The 22,315-nt window shown below is 38.2% G+C and overlaps 1 protein-coding gene across 9 annotated transcripts in view; it reads right to left on the reverse strand.

Moving 5' to 3' along the window:
* EML5 (EMAP like 5) overlaps window positions 1-22,315 on the reverse strand; it is a 154,527-nt gene that overhangs the window by 49,166 nt on the left and 83,046 nt on the right. For 6 of the 9 annotated variants that reach the window (XM_065941688.1, XM_065941689.1, XM_065941687.1 and 3 more), the window contains exons 18-25: window positions 19,666-19,868; window positions 18,920-19,031; window positions 17,525-17,652; window positions 13,963-14,104; window positions 3,520-3,672; window positions 2,685-2,816; window positions 1,423-1,511; window positions 447-623 (exon numbers count right to left, since the gene is read on the reverse strand). In XM_065941688.1, coding sequence (XP_065797760.1) covers window positions 447-623; window positions 1,423-1,511; window positions 2,685-2,816; window positions 3,520-3,672; window positions 13,963-14,104; window positions 17,525-17,652; window positions 18,920-19,031; window positions 19,666-19,868 — 1,136 coding nt within the window. Of the gene's footprint in view, window positions 1-446; window positions 624-1,322; window positions 1,512-2,684; window positions 2,817-3,519; window positions 3,673-13,962; window positions 14,105-17,524; window positions 17,653-18,919; window positions 19,032-19,665; window positions 19,869-22,315 lie in introns of those variants that run through there. The other 3 variants (XR_010664010.1, XM_065941690.1, XR_010664011.1) reach the window with 3 other exon arrangements.

Here is a 22,315-nt window from a genome sequence, read left to right on the forward strand (position 1 = left end):
TAAACCAATGTTGTTTACTTTGATTTTATAGGTATTATAATTTACAGTATTTTATATTTAATCAGAACTTTTAAATGTTAAAGTTGTAAATATCAAGAGTTTGTAATTGGTGTTAATGATAATATATTTTATCAAAAGAAGACTAAAATTACTTAACATTAGGACTAAAAGAATGATTCCTCTAAAAGGAATATTTATACTACTCAATACTGAGAAACTGTACAATATAATATATAACTTGAGACACGGGATCATAAATTATAATACTACTTCTGGATAAAAGCTATAAACATGATGTCAAGAACAGGAAATAAATTATAAACCTTTCATATTACAACACTATGTATTCCATATGGGATATAACAACAATGAAATGCTATGAAAGGGCATTACCTTAACCATTTTTATAATTATGATCATTAGAAGAATTAAAGAAAAACACATACTTTAGCAGGATACCTAAATAACTTCACAAATCCCAAATCATCCCCAGTAGCTAGGACTGTTTTGTCACTGGTGAGGCAAGAGGCAGTTATGTCCATGACTTCTCCAATTACCGGCCAAATTCCCTCACAGCATAAACCAAGCACACTTGTCCATGATGCCCAAACAATTTTTTCTGCCTAAAAAATAAAAAAAGACTGCTCTAAGTTTGTAATATCTCACTCTAAAACATTAACAACAAAACATTGAAATTTTTCTTTGCAATGAATTATAGATCTTACAAGTAAAATTAAAAGTTTAATAAAAACAGTGAAACAAATTATTAGTTGATCTGGTTTTGTAGTTTGCCAAATCCACTAGTTCCTGCAGAAAAGTCTCAATATAACATCATTCAAGATTTATTTATCCACTGTGTATTCTAGATACTGAACATACAATGACAATATTAATAAATAGGACTTTTCCTGCTCTTAGAATATCAGAAACTGATTCTTTCGTTTCACGTCTAAACTTCTATGGGTACTTTATAAGCATGTTTTCCAATTAATCATCACTGGAAATTAAGAATCTGACTTACAATGCCTTTCCTTACTAACCCACCTTCAAGTTAGATTTATTTAGTTTCTCTTCCTTGGACATGTCAAAAAGTTTTGCTAATAATGTCAGTCACAAAACCACACACATTTTTTTTTTTCTTTTTCTTTTTTCCTTAAATAGAAATTTGCCATTAAGTATCTTAGGTACATGGGTTCCAAAAGATTTGACAGAGATGCAGCGACCCAGTCTTAGATGGCAGGTCTTTTACACGCTGTTGCGTGCTTCTTGTCTTTTAAGGAAAGTAACTAGAGAAGAGCTAGCCGGACAAGTAAGCCACTTACTCCTCTTCTTAACACCGCATACTCTCCTGTGCCCAGACAGGCGTCTGCTTTCTAACCACTTTTAGTCACAACAGCACTTCAAGCACTGCTATCCTCCTACCTCTCCACTGGGGACGGTTTGCTTTTTCCCTCTGGGAGCTTCAAAGAATAACTGTTCTTTAGCACCGGTGTTGACCTGTAAAAGCTTTCCTTAAAAAAATTAAAAAATATACACATATATAAAATATAAATACATACACAGTTAGTATGATGTTTAACTTTTGTGGGAAAAATTTAACCTTGACATAAAAACTGTTTTCCTCTGCAGTTAACCATGATAAAGTAATTACTATATAATAAAGTAATTAAATTCCTAAATGGCTTAATTTGTGTGTGTGTGTATGTGTGTGCATGCGCTTCCCAGGTGGTTCAGCAGTAAAGAATCTGCCTGCCAATGCAGGAGACATAAGAGATATGGGTTCAGTTCCTGGGTGGGGAAGATCCCCTGGAGGACGAAATGGCAACCCACTCCAATATTCTTGCCTAGAAAATCACAAGGACAGAGGCGCCTGGTAATCCACAGGGTTGTAAAAAGCAGACATAACTGAGTGACTTAGCATGCATGTGTGTGTGAATAAGCTATTTCTGTTGTTCTGCATATAAAAATTCTATAAATAAAATTTGAAGTATCTTTTAAAATATATATTTTAACTGTTTTTGGAAAAACTAATTTACATACCATATTTACAGAGGTGACTATCTGAAACAACAACCCCCCAAAATGGAGCATTTAAAATATTAACCTTTATCCAAATTATGAAACACGGACATTCCACACACTCTGCTACAAGACAAAGACATTCATTAAATCCTGTATGTTAAACAGCTGTGATAACTTTCGGAATTCCCTGGTGCTCTGGGGGCCCGGGCTGTCACTGCTGTGGCCTGGGAGCCGCTCACCAGGGAACGGGGAGCCCGCGAGCTGCAGGGCAGAGCCAGACACAGAGAGAAAGGGCCAACACCGCTCTTAAAGGAAACCCTAACGCACAGGATTGTTTGCTAAAATTCAGTGACTGTTTATATCAAACTCATCTGGCACAAACTAGGACAAATGCCTAAAAGAAAAAATATTAAATTACTTTACAAATTAAGAATCTATCACTCTCTGTACTATCATTTGAATTATATTAGGCAAGGTATTGAAAAGTTTAAACTCCCAACATTCGTCTTTAGATATGAAATAAAGTAGCGAAAATCATTTTAAGAGTAATGTTTGTTCTTCACAATGCTTTTGAACTCATCTGTCAAATTATTTGTCTCTTTAAAATAGCTGTACTAAATCAAACGAAACTTTATCAGATGGTGAGTTACTGAAAGTCCTACCTCTGATATCCCAGTCCACATGGGTTATGTAACTCGTAGCGCCTTTGCATATTCCGACTCGCTTACTGCTCATGACATTGTATATATCTATAAAGCTATCGTGCGATGCTACAGCAAGATATTTCCCAGAACCTATAAAAGAAACATATTTGTTTGAAATTTCCTGTGGTTAGAAATATTTTTTATACTGTACAACTAGAGTTAATCTTCTTAATTTTGTTTGGAGGAACTTTAGGTGTTTTGCATGTTATAAAAAGACATATGAGTCAAGCAACTAATGGTAATATTTTTCATGTATAATTAACACAATGAAATAAAATTTTTAAATAATGAGGTAGTGTGATGGAAAGCAAATGTCAAAAATTATACAAAAAGTAATTTTGATATTCTTTGCATTTAACAAAAAAACTTTAAATTTAGAAAAAATATATAAGTAAGCTAACATAAATAAATTTTGCCTTAACATTAGTAATTCTATAGGAGGTTTTGTCATCAGTATGAATGCATGGAAACTGATAAAGCAAAATTAATGTAATTTCAAATGCATTAGGAATATAAAGAAAACAATCATCCAATCCCTCTTATGTTACAAATGAGGAAAAGGAAGCTCAAGGAAATGCCTTGGTCCAAGTCACACAGAAACTTTAGTGACAGAACTGGCGCTAAGTCAGATATTTTGCCACTGATCTAAATACAGGGCTTTCACCTCTCATTATACTGCTTCTTCTAGTAAAAAACTAAAGTTCTGAGATAAAATAACAGTAAATAAAAAATCACACACTGATATATTCACTGTCATACTCAACAAACAAATATGATTTCAATGAGACCTTACCTGGTGAAAATCGAATATCTGAAATAATATCTTTTCTGTGGTGAAAAGATACAAGATCTTCTAGGGTGTCTGCATTTGCCATTAAGAAACTGCCATCATTGAGACCTACAGCTAAAGCTTTACCATCAGGAGAAAAACAGCAACACCTCCCACCTAAAAAGCAAAGCAAGCACGTATCAGGGGATTTTCCGCTATTAAAAAAAGTATATGCTTAAGGAAACTTTGATTTCATAGAGGACGACGGACTTCTATGTTTATTATAGCTTCAAATCAATATTAGAAATAAAGATGCAGATAATAAAAGTTTTTTATTGAGAACAATAGTACAGAATTCCAAGCATTAATTAAGACAAACCATTCATTTCTGAATGTAGGAAAAGTAAGTACTGATATTGACCTTAAAAGAAATTAAGCTGATGAAAAGAATGAGAGATTTTAACTAACATAACAAGCCAATGATATACATGGAAATTTTGTTGTTTCTGTTGGGGGAGTTTCTTATCTTTATAGTTTCTCTCCAACAAATAAGACATTTAAGAAATACGGTCATCTTTATAAAAATGATTTCAAATTTAAAAAACCTGACAATAGGCAATTATTAGTTTAAGCCAGGAAGATTTATACACATTTCAAAACTATACATGAATAAATCATGATATTAATATTACTAATTAAAAAAATAAGGGTTAATGCTAAACTGGCAAACACAAAAAATGGGCTTAGCCCGACAGCAAAGGATGTAGCAGGCATATTCATAGCCCTAATGCTTTTGATGTCTTGCATAAAATTTGGAGTGAGACGGATAAGGTACAGCTGTTACAGAATAAAAAGTTATAGAATGAATTGAGAATAAGCAGCCACTTTTATCAAGCACACATTAGAAATCTAGGATGTGATTTCCGATATTTAAGAGTCAAGAGATGATGATGACCTGAAGCAGAGCAGCCGCAGTGGAAGTAGTGAGAAATGGGAGGTTCTGTATGCCTTTTGAAGAAAGAGACGGCAGGACCTTGACCAACTGGGAGAAAAGTACGAAAAAAAAGAGAAAAGTAGAGGCTATGTTTTTTGTTTGAATGATGATGGTATTTACTGAGATAGGAAAAACTAGGGGAGGTATGAGTGTTTGGTTTTGTACCCCTTAAGAAGGCCTGTGAGAAATTCAAATGAAGAAAGACATCAAGGAGGCATATGAGATATTAATACTTCTCTGGAGCTCAAGGGAGAATACAGGGCAGAGATACAATAAAGGAGGTAGCAGTTACAGCCATGAGGCCGGAGGAGGCCTGTTACTCATTGACTGCCTCTCAGGTCCAAACCCACCCTTATTTTTCCTGCTGTATGCTTACTGGGGGCTCCGCAGGCGGCTCAGTGGTGAACAATCCGCCTGCAATGTAGGAAACACAGGAGATGCGGGTTCGATCCCTGGGTGGGAAGATCCTCTGGAGAAGAGGGCATGGCAACCCAGCCCAGCACTCTTGCCTGAAGAATCCCATGGACAGGAGCAGCCTGGTGGGCTACAGTCCACGGGGTTGCAGAGTCGGACACGCCTGAGCAGGCTAGCACTGGTGCTGCGGCTGGGCCCTACAGATGTTTCCCTTTGCCAGCAGAGGGCGCCGGAGGGAAGGCCGACGAGGGAGGAAGGCCCTTTTCTTCCTTCCGACATGCTGTGACCAGCGGGTTGACGAGGGGACAGGAGCCGGGGGTAGGGCGGCTTCTCTGCCTTCATAGCAGAAGATCTAGGTCAGCCGCGGGCAAGCTTCTTTCCTACTGGCAGGCAGTATGTTCCTGAAGCACCTATACCTTTTCCAAAGAGATCTGAATCTCCGCCCCAGGGGAAGAGGGGAGGGTTCACCCTTTAAGTTTATTCCTTGATTACTGTCCACTAGCCCTGTGGGTGGCAGCTGCTTTCTGCAGCTGCTACTTCCCCTTAGAATCCTCTTTTACATCTTTTAGTAGTTAAATCACCTTTCGTTAGCTAACACTCCATATTAAAATTTCCCTGTTCAAATTATTGGGGTAGTTTCTGTCTGTGACTGATACAGACCAGTACTAAAAGTGGTCAAAGGAGGCATATTGTTAAAGGTAAGATTTGTGGAATTGGTTCAGTCATGCCTTTGGGTTTCAGCATAGTGCTGAGTCCCTGCCAACGGGAAGTGGGATGCGAGCCATCCAAGGTGGCACTGGCATAGCAACGCACTAAGCTGTCCCCTGTGGCTGACCGTGAAGCATCCACTGCAGTGAGGGCCAGGGGAGCCCAAGAAGCTGCTGCCCTTCACCATGACAACAGTGATGACGACCACGAGCTCTGCACTGCACAGAGGTGACACTGAACACACACCGAGTTAACAGAATGAAACAACAAGCCCAGGTCCTTTACACTCTCCGTGTGAGTCATGGTCTGAGCAGAGAGAGCTTCCGTGACAAGCCTAAATGAATTTCTGACGGGGCTGATACTGCTGAAAATTCACAATGTTAACTGAATTCACAGATTTGCCAAGTTTTCTTGTGTGAAAGTGAGGGTGCTGACTGGGAAAAGAACTCTTCACCGTGGACTGGGAGCACCTGGATGGACTTCGACAAAACTGAGTCTTGATCTTCTAAGTTGCTTGGAGCTTCACTGGCCACTGCGGAGGGCCTCCTCTCCTGGAAGACTCACCTTCTGAAGCAGATGCTTGCAGAGGATGTTTAACCTTCACCATCACTCCTTTGCTGTCACTAGACCCCTAACTTGGATCAAATCTCAGCATGCTCTAAGGCAGAGGTCGGCAAACTTCTTAAAGGACCAGAGAATAAATATTTTCAGCTTTGCAGACCACATCAGCTCTGTCACAACTACTTAACTCTGCCACTGCAGTCCAACAGCACACCGAGACAACACATAAAAAAACGGGCATGTCTGTGTTCTCATGAAGCCTGATTTACAAACTCAGGAAGTCGACTGGACTGGATGCATGGGCTCACCTCTGACACAGAGGAAGGAATCCAAAACCCCAGGGAGGTAAGAATACTGGAGATCTTTCACATGCAACCTGCATACCCTCCTGTCAATTACAGATCCCCTGAAGAAGTCCAGAAAATAGTTCCTTCATGAAAGCATTGAGAGATACATTCATTAAGTGATGCATCTGCATCACTGAAAAGGTCTGTGTCCCCCACTTAAGAGGTCAGGAAGTGGAAATGTCACCATTAATAACAGGTTCCCTGATGAAAAAGATACTCCTGGAGAAGCAGACACCAAGCAGCAGTGCTTCATCAACAAAAACAAGGTATGTTCTTTCACCAAAAAGGGCAGGAGGGATGTACTACTAATCGCAATATTTTGGCTTGTGGAGATTTCTGTTGGCGGTTAATTAATCACAGGGTCTCTAGGAATGAAATAAATAATTTACTAGATTAGTGTTTGATCTACATAATGGGAAACACTCCACACCTGATGGCTAAAACACCTGACTTAAATCATCACAGTGGAGAGTCACAGACTCTCAACAACTTTTCAGACCTAAGCAAATTCATATACTCAGAGCCCTTGACTGAAGGGAAGGCCAAGTCCCAACAAGGAAGAACTATGAAGCACTGTCATAGGTATGTAGGTATGTAACACAAATCTTCCTCCAAGGTTCTGTGGCCACTTAGTAGAAAGACTGTGACCTGAAGACCAGGAAAGATCCAAACTTCTAGGAATTACTAGACATGGGCTCTGAAGTGACACTAGTTCTTAGGAACACACAACGCTGCTGTTGTACAGGCAGTCAGAGTGGGGTCTTACGATGATCATGTGATAGATGGATTCTGAGCCCAATTTCAAATCACAGTGGACCCCATCCAATTCCTGAAGTGGAACAGATACACTCGGCACCTTGCAGAATGTTCTACACTGGCTCTGTGGATCCATGGGGTAAGGAAGAACTAAATGAAAACCCGCGGGAATTTCTCTGTCTACTAAGACAATAAATGGAAACAAAATCGCAAGCCTGAGAACTGCAAAAATCAGTGGTATTACCTAGGACACGAAATATGCAGGAATAATAATTCGTGTCATATCGTCATTGCTTGTTTGGCCTGTGCTGAAGTAAGATGGATTTAGCGAATAACTGTGAATAATAAATTTAATCAGGAGATGATTCCAATTGAAGCTACTCTTCCAGATCTTTACTAGAACAAATTAAAACAGTCCTTAGTATTTTACAAGCAGCTATTGCCCTGGCCAATATGCCCTTTTATCTCCATACCAGTTGTAAAGACCACTAGAAGCAGTTTGCTTTTACCTGGCTTGCATCTGTGGACACCTTCAAATCCTTGCCTCAGGGCTATTTCAGCTCTCCTGTTCTTTGCCATAATAGAGTCCACAGAGACCCTTACCATCTTGACACTCCATAAAACATCTCAGTGGTCCACTACACTGATGACAATAAGCTCAACGGATCTGGGGAGCAGGAAGCAACAAGTACTTTAGATGTCTTAGTAGGACTTAAGTGAATTAGGAGAGTGGCAGATAATTTCCACAAAAATATAGGAACCCTGTCACCTCTGTGATGTTTCTGGGGATCCAATGATCTTGGGAGTATGTCAAGTCGTTCCCTCCACTGTGAAAGACAAACTGCTACACCGCCCATCACCTACCACAAACACAAGGAGCAAAATGCTTGGTAGGCCTTTCGGGAAGCAGCACGTAGCACATTTGAGTGAGGTGCTCTACCCTCTAGCAAGTCGCTTATAAGCTTCCAGTGGGGGCCAGAACAAGAGAAGGCAAGCTGATCTTTCACTCTGATCTTATGATCAAGCAGATTTAATGACCTTCAAAGTGTCTGTGGAGCCTCTGGAAAGGTCCCAAAGAACATACCACAGACGGGAGAAATTCCATGTCCTCCTTTACAGGTAACTATTTTCCTTTTGAGAAGCAGCCTCTGGATTGCTACCAGGTCTCATCAGACAGCAAGTAAATGCCTAACCATGGGACATCAGGTTAACTGTGTCCTGAGCCTCCTTTCATGAACTGAAAATGACATGACCAGGCAAGTTACTGACCGGGTGTGCACAACAGCACGCTGTCATCAACTGGACACAGAATAGAAAAGACCAGGCTTGGCGAGATCTGGAAGTTACAAGTAATCTGTATCAACAGGGGGCTCGGAATCCTTCAACAATAAATCCTGCTGCCATGTCTCTTCGGTCATTCTGTACCTGTGGCCTCACAGGGGTTCAATTATGACCAACTGAGTGAAGAAAAACACTGAGCCAGATTTTCAGGTGTTGCTACATGGTGTGCTAGTAGCCCCTGCAGCATCACGGCCCCACTGGGGTAACCCGGAAGGACTGTAGTAAAAGCAAAACTCCCCAGAGGGCAGCCCTTCACGCAGTGCACCTGGTTTATCCCTTCTGCAGTGAGAGATGACTACACAGACAGATTTACAGTGATTCATCAACAATTGTTCACTATTTGAATGAATAGCAACTGGAAGAAACTGGATTGGACAATGAGAGGAAAGGAAATCTAGAAGATAAATGTGTGGGTAAAACTCTCAGAAAGGGCATACATAGGCTGTGAAGATTTTTGTGTCCGAGGGAAAGTCCAACAAGTGTACCTATTGCAGAGGAGGCTCTCAATAATCAGATGGACAAAATAATATGTTTTATGGACATCAGGCAGCCTCTTTTCCTAGCCAGCTAGCACTTGCTTAGTGGGTCAAAGGTGGCAAGGACAAGTCTATGCTTGGGTTCAAAAACACAGACTTGCCTTTACCAAGGCTGGTCTTAGTACTGTCCAGTCTGCTAACAGTAGAGACCTACTGAACCTCAGGGAAACCAGCCCGGCATCTGGTGGCAAGCTGATTACACTGAGCCGATTCCATTATGGAGAGGACAGAGTCACCCTCACTGGAACAGACGTGACTTTCAGATTCACGCTCCCAATCCACAGAGCTTCTGCTAGCACCACTCTCCATGGCTAGGATACCTAATCCACCATCACCAAATCCCAAGGTTCTAATCAAGGAACTCTTTCATAGTGAAGGATGTGCAGTGTTAGGCTCATACCTATGGAATTAGCTATAGAATTTATCACATACCCTCATCACCCACATAGGGCAACTAACAAAATGATGGAAAGGCTTACTGAAAACTGATTTATAGAATCTTTTACAAGCAAAATCCTGAAAGACCAGGGTTTTGTGTTACCGGATGCAGTTTATGCTTTAAAGCACAGATCATTATATGGTGCTGTCTACCTCAAAGTCAGAATCCATGGGTCTAGAAATCAAGGTTGAGGTGGGAGTCACTCTTCTTCTCACTGTTATATCTAATTATGTTAAGTATTTTTGCTGTTAACTACTCTGTCATAGACATTTTGCCACAAACATATTCACCACATAACTGATTGTGAGGCAATTTTGTTATAAGAGATAAAATAATTAGTTGACAGTTTGCTTTGAAATGTGCAAAACAAAAATATATATGATGATGAATTCTTATTTTGAAACAAACTACACTGGATGATAAAGAGGCTGAGGGTCTAGAAGGCACAGAATTGAACCCACAGATCCCATAGAACTTTAGAATGGTTACCAACAGACATGACAATCCACGCTCATTAGTAAAACTGTCCACACTACCCAAAGCAATCTAAAGATTCAATATAGTCCCTAGAAAAATTCCACTGGCATTTGTCAGATACAGAGCTAATCATCTTAGTTTGGATGGTACTACAAAATACTCCAAGTAGCCAAAGCAATCTTGAGAAAGAACAACAAAATTGAAGACCTCACTCTCTCTGATTTCAAACTATATTACAAAGCTACAGTAATTAAAACAGCATGATATTGGCAAAAAAACAGACACACATAATAATGGAAAAGAATAGAGAGCCCAGAAATAAACCCATGTACATATGGTCAGTTAATTTACCAAAGAAGTCAAGAATGTACAATGGAGAAAGGAGAGCCTCTTCAATAAATTGTGCTGGGAGACTAGAATGGTCACACACAAAAGAATGAAACCGGATGACTATCTAACACACAAACAAAAATTAACTCTATATGGATTGAAGACCTGAAATATAAGATAAGGAATCAAAGAATTCCTAGAGGAAAACTTAGGTGGTAAGCTCCTTGACAGAGATCTTAGAAATAATTTTTTGATCCTGACAACAAAAGCAAAAACAACAACAACAAAATGAACAAGTGACATGACATCAAACTATAAAACTTCTACACAGGAAAGAAAATCAGCAACAAAATGGAAAAGCAACCTACTGAATGGGAAAAATAACTGCAAATCATTTATCAGATAAGGGGCTATATATCCAAAATGAATAAAGAACTCACAAAACTCAACAGCAAAAAATCCATATTGATTTAAAAATAAACAAATACTGAACTGATATTTTTCTAAAGAAGATATACAAATGGCCAAAAGGTACATGAAATGATACAGAGAACAGATAACAGTTACAAAGGGGTGGTGGTGTGGGGTGGGGGTAGTGGAAAAACATTCAGGTTTGATTATAATTAAAAGCTAAAGCCACAGATACAAGTTTTAAATAGGACATTCCCAATATATCCCTATACAGAAAATTGCAAAGGCTGGCAAATATTTATTTTACAGATATTAAGAATACAGACATTAATTCATGTTGCATATTTATACTTCTGGTTATTTTTATACCTAGTTATCATAAAACTGAATTATTTGGAAAAATTCTAGTTTGTATTAACTATAATGTTAAGCCTCAGGATCATAATATTTGTATATTCATTTTCTGAAGAAAACAGCATTTGCTTACTGAATGTTTAAAAGAAATAACTGTTTTACAATATTTAAACCATTATGTCAGTATTCTGTTATAATTAAGTCAATCAGCACAAAACCACATGTCTCTTTATAAAGTTATAAAAATCCACTTGTTTTTCTCTTGAATTAATGATGATGAAGTAAAAATAAAAGTTATTATAGAAGAATATTTAAGAACAAAAATACAGTATTATGACTCTTCTCAACAACCTAATACAAAGATCTACTTCTAGAAGGAGCCAGTAATACTGGTAGACAACTTTTCTGGTCTAATACATGATATAAATCCAAAGATTCAGAAAACACAACAAATCCTAAATAAATAATAGACCACATATATGCACAATATTATTAAACCTCAAAACTACAGAAAAAATGTAAAAGAGAACAATGAAAACCATTGGAATAATAACTCTGAGTCAAGAACTCTAGAAGCAGTTAAATTAGCACTCAAGAATGAGAGTAAAAAGAATCAAAACATGTTCAGACTAGCAGTATACCAAGGGTAGGGCAGCAGTGACAGTTCACCCTGAGTGGTAATAGATGCCAATCAAAAATTTAAAAACAACAATGAAAAACTGAATAAAACTGATTTGCTTTTAAAGAACTGCAGTATCAGTAATAAAATACTTCTGTTAGAATAGACCATTCCCACTACCCTATTCTTATATACTACTGGTTCATTCAGAGGACGATGACAGAATTTCCAACAAATCTTCACTATGGAGCCTATCAGGCTCCTCTGTCCATGGAATTTCCCAGGCAAGAATACTGGAGTGGGTTGCCATTTCCTTCTCGAGGAGATCTTCCTGACCCAAGTATGGAACCTGGGTCTCCTGCACTGCAGGCAGATGCTTTACCATCTGAGCCACCAGTGATTAAAGAATAAATGGATTAAAGGATAAAGAAAATGTGGAAACGTGGTATAGATCTGTCTGTATGTATACACGTGTACATGATACACACACATACACACTAACATTATTCAGCCAGTAAAAAGAATAAATTCTTGCCATTTGCAATGACATGGATGGATCTTGAGGGCATTGTGCTAGGTGAAATAAATCAGACACAGAAAGACAAAAGCTATATCTCACTTACACACGGAATCAAAGACAAAAGCTCAGAGACACAGAGAACAGACTAGGTTGCAGGTGGTGGGGGCGGGGGACTGGGTAAGACGGGTAAAGGGGGTCAAATGGTGTAAACTATAAAGAAATAAGCTATAAAGAAAATAAGTCGTGGAGGTGGCATGTACAGCGTGGTGACTACAGCTGGTAATACTGCATTGCATATCTGGAAGTTTCTGAGAAAACAGGTCTTAAGAGTGCTCATCATAATAAAACGTTTTGTAAATATGTGTAGTGATGTTATGGTGTTTATTTCACAATATTTACAAATATTGGATCAACATGTTGTACACCTGAAACCAAGGTAAAGTTGTGTATCAATTAAATCTCAATTTAAAAAAAGAAAGAAAATCTGATAGGTAAGTGTGTTCTGAATTCGACTGGTCAGGACATCCAATGGACTTGGGAAGGAAAGAACTTTTTGACACAGTGGATTTCTATGCACAAAGATGTGATTGTGGTTTTGGAATCTAACTACAACCGTTCACACTGAAAGTTCATGTATAAAAGTACTGTAATTCTCACTAGTTTCTGAGAAAAAATAAAGAAATACAGTATGTGCAGGCATGTGCATACACACACACCAGAGAATGAAAATGTAGAGATCAATAATTAAAAGAAAAAGGGGTAGGGGAAGGACAGTGACTGGAGTTCCAGAGTTCCACTTCAGATGTTCAGTTAGGCATACAGGACAACGGCACTAGAGAAAGAGAACTGACTCTTTCAGGTCAAGAGAAGGAGGTAAAAATCAATCAGTTGAATGAATTACAGCAAGCTGCCTAACTTCAGCCTGGTTCCTACACTACTGCTAGGGAATCCCTTCCTCTACCTGTGTACTCTATCGCATTTCTTAGTCAGAACTCCCAGCTTTTCCAGCTAGAGCTCCTCCTAAAATATCCCCACACTCCAAATAATATTCTCTACCACTTTCCCAAGAAATCTGAAGCTCATCTAGCCTAATAGTAAAAATCCTGCTCCACCAGTTGACCTTTTCGTTGTTCTATACTGACAGGGTATCCTACAGATGTATCCAATTCTGTTTCATTCTAAAATATCCTCCTCTAGGGACTTCCCTGGCCATCCAGAGGTTCAGAGTCTGTGTTTCAGGGAACCCCTGAGCTGTAAGATCCCACATGTTGTGTTACGTAGCAAAAAATAATAATAAAACAAAATAAAATAAAATATCCTCCTCCCAACTCTGCTACCCTCTTTTAAGTTAAGGCTTTCTTAGTTTCTGATTCTAAATTAGTCCATAGTCATAAAGGGTAGAAAGCTTAGCTTCTGTTTTCATCCTATATTCTTTTTTCCAAAATGATATGGAAAACTGACTCAGGATAGGCACGATCAGGGAAGGTCCCATAAAGCAAAGAGTGGGTATAATTAATCTTCTTTATATACCATTATGAGCAAGCAGATACAGAATAAATATTTAAAGCATTTTTTGTACACTTACTATTGTTTTCTTACATTTGTGAGGGTTAGAAAATTGTGACAGTTTGATCTATGCTCAAGTCCGCAAGGCACTCACCCTTTTTAAGTTTCCGGACCGCCAACATACAATGACTAGGAGAGAGATCCCATATTCTCAAGGTCTTATCATCACTTACGGTAGCACAGATGGGCAGATAAGGATGTGTAGCCAAACCCCACACCTCTCCTTCCATGTGTCCCTGAAAAGGAAACAGAGTTAAGATCACTTCAACCTAAAGATACTTGTATTCAGAAGAAAAGTAAAAACAACATTCAATAATATATGATAATATATAATGAATAATAGATAAATCTAGTACACTTTTCCCTTTGGAACACACCTTAAAATATCTTTGTAACAACTTTATCTTCACAGTTACAATATAATCAAGTTACTATTGAAATTAGCTTCAAAATCTTATCATATGTATGGTGGTGGTTTAGTCGCTAAGTCGTGTCCGACTCTTGTGACCCCATGGAGTGTAGCCCGCCAGGCTCCTCTGTCCATGGGATTCTCCAGGCAAGAATACTGGAGTGGGTTGCCATTTCCTTCTCCATATAACATGTATAGGGCAGAGAAAATAGGAACTGGCTGCCCCGGAATGCTAATGACTGCCACAGGTGAGGGACTTTCTGCATGACAGAGTAAGTAATACTGCAGACTGGTGCACCAGTGAAAGTGATAGAAATTGTTTTAAAAAAATTAAGTCTCTGGAAACGGTTTCAAGGAGATAAAACAAAGGAAGAAACATTTACCTCAGAAAACCTGCTAAAATTCAGTAAGAACAGCAAGAGTCTGCTGTATCTGAACTGATACACACTCTTGTCCTCCCTACTCACTGACACGGACCCTCCCCACCAGACTGATGGAAGCGAGGACAAGGGCACTCTCTCCCCAGCCACGAGCTGGGAGCCTCCTCCCACACAGGGCAGGTGTCCTCCACCTGCTCCCAGCTCCCTGTTACTCAGGTCAACTCCCGCTGGTCGCTGCTGAGAGGCACGAGCTCCCCCTTCACTCCCGGCTCTGAGATGGAGGCTCTACCTTAGGTGCAGTGGCCAGTGAGAACACCGGGGCCTCAAAGTCAACCCAAGAAGGGCTGAGGCCACTGCTTCCTTCACACGAGCGGGCACTCACATCTAAAGCAAAGGACACTGAGAAAAACAGAAGCATTCCATTGTTTTCACCCTCAACTCCAGAGCCCTGGGTCAGATATTTTTCCTGAAGGGAGAAGCTAGACATAACACAGCATCCAGCTTCTTCTCAGAGGAACCGACTTCATTTACTACAGTGTGGAAAAGCTGAAGACTGAGGGTGCTCTCAGAAACAGCAGAGGCTGTGAAGAAAGGAAACTGGGAGAAGACCGAGACTGCCTGGGCATGGCTAAACTGAAGTCACGGAGAAACAGGAAAATCTCACAGATGGGAAGAGACTGCTTAAGCTGAGGACAAATCTGGATGCTTCTTCCCTAAAATCAGAAACAAGACAAGGGTGTTTACTCTCATTACTTTTGTTTAACATAGTACTGGCAGTTCCAGGCAGGATAATTAGGAAAGAAAAATAAATAACAGGCATCTAGATTGGAAAGGGAGAAGTAAAACTATCTCTATTTGCAGATGACATGATCTTATACAGTATGCAAAAAATCCTAAAAAAATTACCAAAAAAACTCTTGGAATATATGAGGTTATTTAAACAAAACACATACATGTACACTGAAAACTAAAAAACACTGTTGAAAAAAGCTTAAAAAGATCTAAATAAATAGAGAGATCCATGTTCATGGATCAGAAGATTTAATATTGTTAAGAGGCACTAGTCCACAAACTGATTCACAGAATACTGCCGCTACAAACACAGTTGAACATGGGTTTTTGGTACATATAGGAATGCGCTTCTGTGGTGTACATATATTCCCACACTTTATTATAGTTTTATATTATCTTTATTTATAGCATGGAAAGTTTCCCAAAAAAACTTTTTGACTATTTTTAAATAGCTTCTCTTTAGATGATTAAAAAAATCTTTCCAGCATTTGTGAAAACTCTCATTAGGATTTGGACTAGGATCATACTGAATTGTTTACTTCTAAGCTTTTTATATCTTTAGTAAAGTTGTATAGCTTTCTTAATACAGGTCTTGCATTTTTTTAACCATCTTTATTTCTGGTTACTATGCAATTTTCTTTGTGAGTACCATTTTTGTGTCATAAGTTTTAGCTGACCATTGTTGACATGTAGAAATACTACTGACTTTTACATGCTGACTTTGCATAAATGCTTAAGGACTTAATTAGTTATAATAGTTTTTCAGTTTATTCTCTTGAGTATTCAAGGCATAAGGTTATAACATCTTACAAATACTGACATCCATCCAGTGTCATCCATTTGTTTCTAATACATATACCTTTTATGTTTTGTTTTACTGGATTGGCTCAGACCTCACACACAATGTTGGAAAATAATGATGAGACCTGGTATGCTTGTCTTATTTCTGACATTTAGGGGACAGTAGATATTTGAAATCTTTAACTCTATAATAAGTATTAGAAAACAATAAGTATCATTTATTACTTCTAAAAATCTTTTCTTACAATTATGAAACCGTCTGTAGTTTTGAACAAGCCCATATATGGATTCATCTGTAAAAGTGTATCTGTGTAAATATTTTCCAGGAGATCATATGTTAAACACCATGACTCCAACATCTTTTTACTTTGAAGGAATACCATGTAACTGAAATAAAAGGGTAAGACATGAAGGTTTCACAGGTAATCTAACATAAAATGTTTGCTCTTTGCTTACAAATTCTCCTTGTTACATTAGGACAGTCTGTTAACATTAAACCACAGTGTTTTCATCTACACATGCTCTTTGGTGACTTAACAGGAATGAATCAGGAGTTGGAAGGAATCAGTCTGCATTAAGAAAGAACACAATTCTTTTTCAGGGTGAAAGACAAAACTCAAAGGGTGTTACTAGACACAGTTGCATGAGGACAATTTTCCATTAGAGTAGATCCTACCTCACCTGCTATGCCTTATAGTATCAGAACCCATCACATGTGCAGGGAATGTAAACGGATAGAGCATGAGCATCCCTGATAGAAATGTTAAGGATTAGCTAATTCTTCTATTTCATTTTCTATTTCTACCACACAAGTTTGTACTTCTGGATTTTCAAAATTATTAGCATATTTTCACTTATAAATGTTTTCAGGAGTAAAATCTTGGCACACATTTCTAAGTTAGAAACTTGAGAAAGAATGAACTAAAGAGTTTCATAGAAAAATAACTGCCTTAGGTTCAACAAATATATTTCAAAGAAATAAAATATAAAATATATGGACTGCATTAAATTAACTACAACTAGCTTTTCTTTCTACAGGTTTGCTTTGTAATAAATTACTGAAAATACTGGTAATTATTCCACATGATAAAGTGCATATTACTTACTAATACTACTTATTTAGCTATAATTAAATTTTTTTTGCAAATATTAACATTAACAAGTATTTCCCTAAATAGTTTAACAGTATTTTTCACCACTGTCAACTTCTGGCTCTTATGTACCGAACTGATTGTATACAAAGCGGGGTAAAACACATTAACATTTAAAATTACCTGGACCAGAAGTGTTATTGGGCCACTTTTATCCACTTCTAGTATTTCACCATTCTTTGTGCCAACTAAAATATGACCATGTCCTAATGATATGGCACGTATAGATGGGTTATCTTCCAAGAGAAGACCTAAAATGTTAAATGGAGATGTTCTTCTAGGTATGAAGTTAATATAATACAAGGATGTCTATACTGCCAATGATAATATTTTGACAATGCAAATCATGTTACAAGGTTGCTTTCTCCTATATCTTAAATATTCTAATATGTACCACATTTTCCCCAATCATTCAATTTACTAATCTCAAAAGTGAGAACCACTTATATACTGCGATCCCATTGTTATATATTATCCCAGATCCCCTACTACCAGTCTGACAACTGTTTCTTTTCCTTTTTTATTTGCCCCTCACCCACCTCCTGCCCCTCTTAGGAGCATGCACAATATTCTGGTTAGTAATTTTAATTCAACTCGACTTAAGATGAATTCATTTATGTTTACTGTGCCCTCGGCAGGCTTCAGAGATATACTGGTAAATATGACAGAGCCAAGCGCCTGCCCTCACAGGGCATACAATGAGGAAAACAGATCCTGTGTGAGGAACATATTGAACAGGGAAAAAAAGAGAATTAAGCCTTTTTTGAGGTGGGAGGAGATGGGAGTGTAAGGAATCATTCTAGAAGAAACAGTGTTTGAGATTTGAAAAATGAGTATGCGTGCGTGTATGCTGTCATCTCCGACTCTTTGCAACCCCAGGCTCCTCCGTCCATGGGACTTCCCAGGCAAGAGCACTGGAGTGGGCTGCCATCTCCTTCTCCCGGGGTCCTCCTGACTCGGGAACTGAACCCGGGTCTCAGGTGCCTCCTGCACTGCCAGGCGCATTCTTTGCCACTGTGTCACCTGGGGAGGCGACTGGAGGAGGTGGGAGGGTGGGGAAAGGGGAAACTCTAGGACAAATGGTGGCAGACAGCCAGGCCTGGAGGTCAGAGACAGAAGGCTGCGGTGCCTTGATGCACTATGAGAAAGGTTAAAGGAACGGTGAGAGAGGGAGGGTCAACAAAACTCTACAGCGAAACAAAAGGCCAAGTCTGAAAACAAATCCCTGACTGGCGGTAAATGTGACAGTCACATGGCGACTTACTTTGAAAAATTACAAATGTTAAAAACAACCATGTTGTATTTGTTTACGTTTTACTATGTGTATCACTGAGAGTAGATTTTGAAAGGACAGCAATGATTCTGCGATCCAGGTAAGTAGCTTCTCTTGTCAATACTGAATGCTGATGCATGTCCAGGAAAGAAGGAAAACTGTACCCATGTGCTCCACCTCAGTGGTCACCATGTTAATGAGCAATTAATCTTTTTTCCAACAAATCCGCAAATCTCAAACCTTACCTTTAGATCCTGGGGCCAAAGCAGCTCTTTTTATAGCGTAGGTCTTGAGACATCTTTCAAAGGAATCATCCCAAAGAGCAACTACCCCATCTTTCCCTCCAGTTACGAACCCCTATGAAAGTGAGAGGTTTAAATACATTAATAAAAGTCTAAGTATTTTTAGAATAATCATCTTCCTTTATAAAGAAAAACTCTAGAGAAAACAAAATTTACAGCCAAAAATTGTAAAAGCCAAAAATATCCAGCCAAAATGAAAAAAACAAATAAACATAGAATCCATTACATTTTTTAAACATCAACATGGAATCTGTAAAAATATTTACAGTGACACAAAATATTTTACTTTTAGACTAGGACTTTAAAAGCAGTTTCCAATCTGGAACCATAAAGTAGCTCTACTACCTTCACCTGGAGGCTTCATAATTCCATCCTTTAAAAAGCAGGGATAGTAATAATAGCTAACTCACAGGATATGGTGACAACATATAAAACACTTCAACAATTTTCGACACATAGTAAGTGATTAATAAATACTATTAATAAGTTAAAAATTTTTTTAACAGCAGACATATTCTATTCTGGGTTCAGGAGTTTGAACCCAGACCTTATTTTAGATCAGGAAGACTCCAGCTCACATATCATTGGGTAGCTCAGCTAAGTAGAAAGGTAGTGCTCTTGTACTTGTGAAAATGTTCTGCATTCCATGGTCAACTATGTTTAATTCAGAATTTATTTAGGTGACTTACTTTTTCCAATGCATGCATACTGAACACTGGTCCATCATGTGCTTTAACTGTCTTTACAAGAAAGATGTCTCGCCAGATACACACGTCTCCTGTGGATGTTCCAGAAAAAGCCATCTCTTCAGTCCATCCATATACTGCAGACATCATTGTCTCATTTTTCCCCAGTGTGCCTACGTAGCCTTTTCTTCCAATCAATCCTCCCCCTGGTTCATAAAAAATATTATGAAAGTACCACTTTCAAAACGTGTAAAATACAAAGCCATAAAATTTCTTCTCTGCTGTTTTTCTTGTTTAAAAAGAAAGACACATAGCAGTCAGTGGAGTTAAACAGGAAAATACAGGTGCCTCAGTCAGTAGGCCGGACAACATCGTTCGTGGCTGAGGCAGAAATACCCATGGGGGCATGAGGTCATAGCTTTTGGATAAACAAAAATATATACTCAAAGTCAGTTCAAATCCATCTTTTGATTAATTTTTAAGAAAATTATACGTCACAGAGTTAATACAAAAAGTAATAAAAAAAAAAAAAACGAAGAAACAGACGAAGGATTAATCTCAAAAATATACAAGCAACTCCTGAAGCTCAATTCCAGAAAAATAAATGACCCAATCAAAAAATGGGCCAAAGAACTAAACAGACATATCTCCAAAGAAGACATACAGATGGCTAACAAACACATGAAAAGATGCTCAACATCACTCATTATCAGAGAAATGCAAATCAAAACCACAATGAGGTACCATTACACGCCAGTCAGGATGGCTGCGATCCAAAAGTCTACAAGCAATAAATGCTGGAGAGGGTGTGGAGAAAAGGGAACCCTCTTACACTGTTGGTGGGAATGCAAACTAGTACAGCCACTATGGAGAACAGTGTGGAGATTTCTTAAAAAACTGGAAATAGAACTGCCATGTGACCCAGCAATCCCACTCTTGGGCATACACACCAAGGAAACCAGATCTGAAAGAGACACGTGCACCCCAATGTTCATCGCAGCAACTGTTTATAATAGCCAGGACATGGAAGCAACCTAGATGCCCATCAGCAGACGAATGGCTAAGAAAGCTGTGGCACATATACACCATGGAATATTACTCAGCCATAAAAAGAATACATATGAATCAGTTCAAATGAGATGGATGAAACTGGAGCCTATTATGCACAGTGAAGTAAGCCAGAAAGATAAACACCAATACAGTATATTAACGTATATGTATGGAATTTAGAAAGATGGTAACGATAACCCTATATGCAAGACAGAAAAAGAGTCATAGATGTATAGAACAGACCTTTGGACTCTATGGGAGAAGGTGAGGGCGGGATGATCTGAGAACAGAATCAAAACATGTATATTATCAAGTGTGAAACACATCACCAGCCCAGGTTGGATGCATGAGACAAGTGCTTGGGTCTGGTGCACTGGGATGACCCAGAAGGATGGGATGGGGAGGGAGGTGGGAGGGGGGTTCAGGATGGGAAACACATGTAAATCCATGGCTGATTCATGTCAATGTATGGCAAAAATCACTACAATACTGTAAAATAATTGGCCTCCAACTAATAAAAATAAATGAAAAAAAAAAAAAAACCCTCAGAAAATACCCATATAAATACATTCAACTGATATAAGACAAAGGGACAAAGAGAATCAAAATATTATATCATTAAAGTTACAAGATGACTGCATCTTCTTAAAATACTCTACATTATGTGTTATCAATCTTACTAATCAAAGTTTAAAATTATAAATCAATATGTATTTCTTGTTATTGATTACACTACATAAACCTTCAGTTAAAAATACTGTTAATCAACTACACCCTAATACAAAATAAAAAGTTAATAAAAGAGATTAAAAAATAATAAAAAAAACCCAACAAACTCTTCTATATCCATTATCAACTTACACAAAATTACTACAACAACCAAAATGTATTCTAATCCCATCTCCTTTCTTCACCGCTCCTACTATTCTGAATGTGACGATGATTATTCTCACACATTCCTTTACACATATTTTACTACTTATTTATGCATTCTTAGGTAATATATTTTTTTTCATGTTTAAAACTTTCCATAAATATCATCCTATATGTCTTCTTTTGAAACCTACTCTTTTTACCAACGATTTGCAATGGAGTTTTACCCCTAGAAACCTCATTTTCATAACTATATAGCATTCCATCATAACATTTTATATTCCATATAACATTTTCCTATTAATGGGGACTGAATAAAGCTGTTTCCAAGATTTGGCTATTGAAAACAAAGCTGTTCTAAACATTCTTCCAATGGCCTTTTCTATAAAAGTGCAAGAGGTTCTCTAGGATTGTTGAGGAATGGTCATAGAGTATCTGCAAAAGAACAGCATAGAGATGAGAGCTTCTCTGCTGCCAAACTAGCCCCTAAAGTTGACGTAACAATGTAGAGTCCCACTAGTGGCGAGGAGAGTTCCTGGGCCTCCTCACCTTTCAAGAACATTTGGTCCTTATTGGTCATTCATTACCTATTGATATGTTCTGCCCATTTTTCCAAATGAAAAATACTATGCACTTGCAAGGGCAGTTAAAATCAAGTGGTGAGCGGGAGAAAACAGATTACACTTCTCTCAGAAGAAGGAGAAGATAAAGAGCAAATTTAAAGTGTAAA

Source organism: Muntiacus reevesi, chromosome 7 (genome assembly GCF_963930625.1).
Source record: "Muntiacus reevesi chromosome 7, mMunRee1.1, whole genome shotgun sequence".
NCBI classification, from domain to species: Eukaryota; Metazoa; Chordata; class Mammalia; order Artiodactyla; family Cervidae; genus Muntiacus; species Muntiacus reevesi.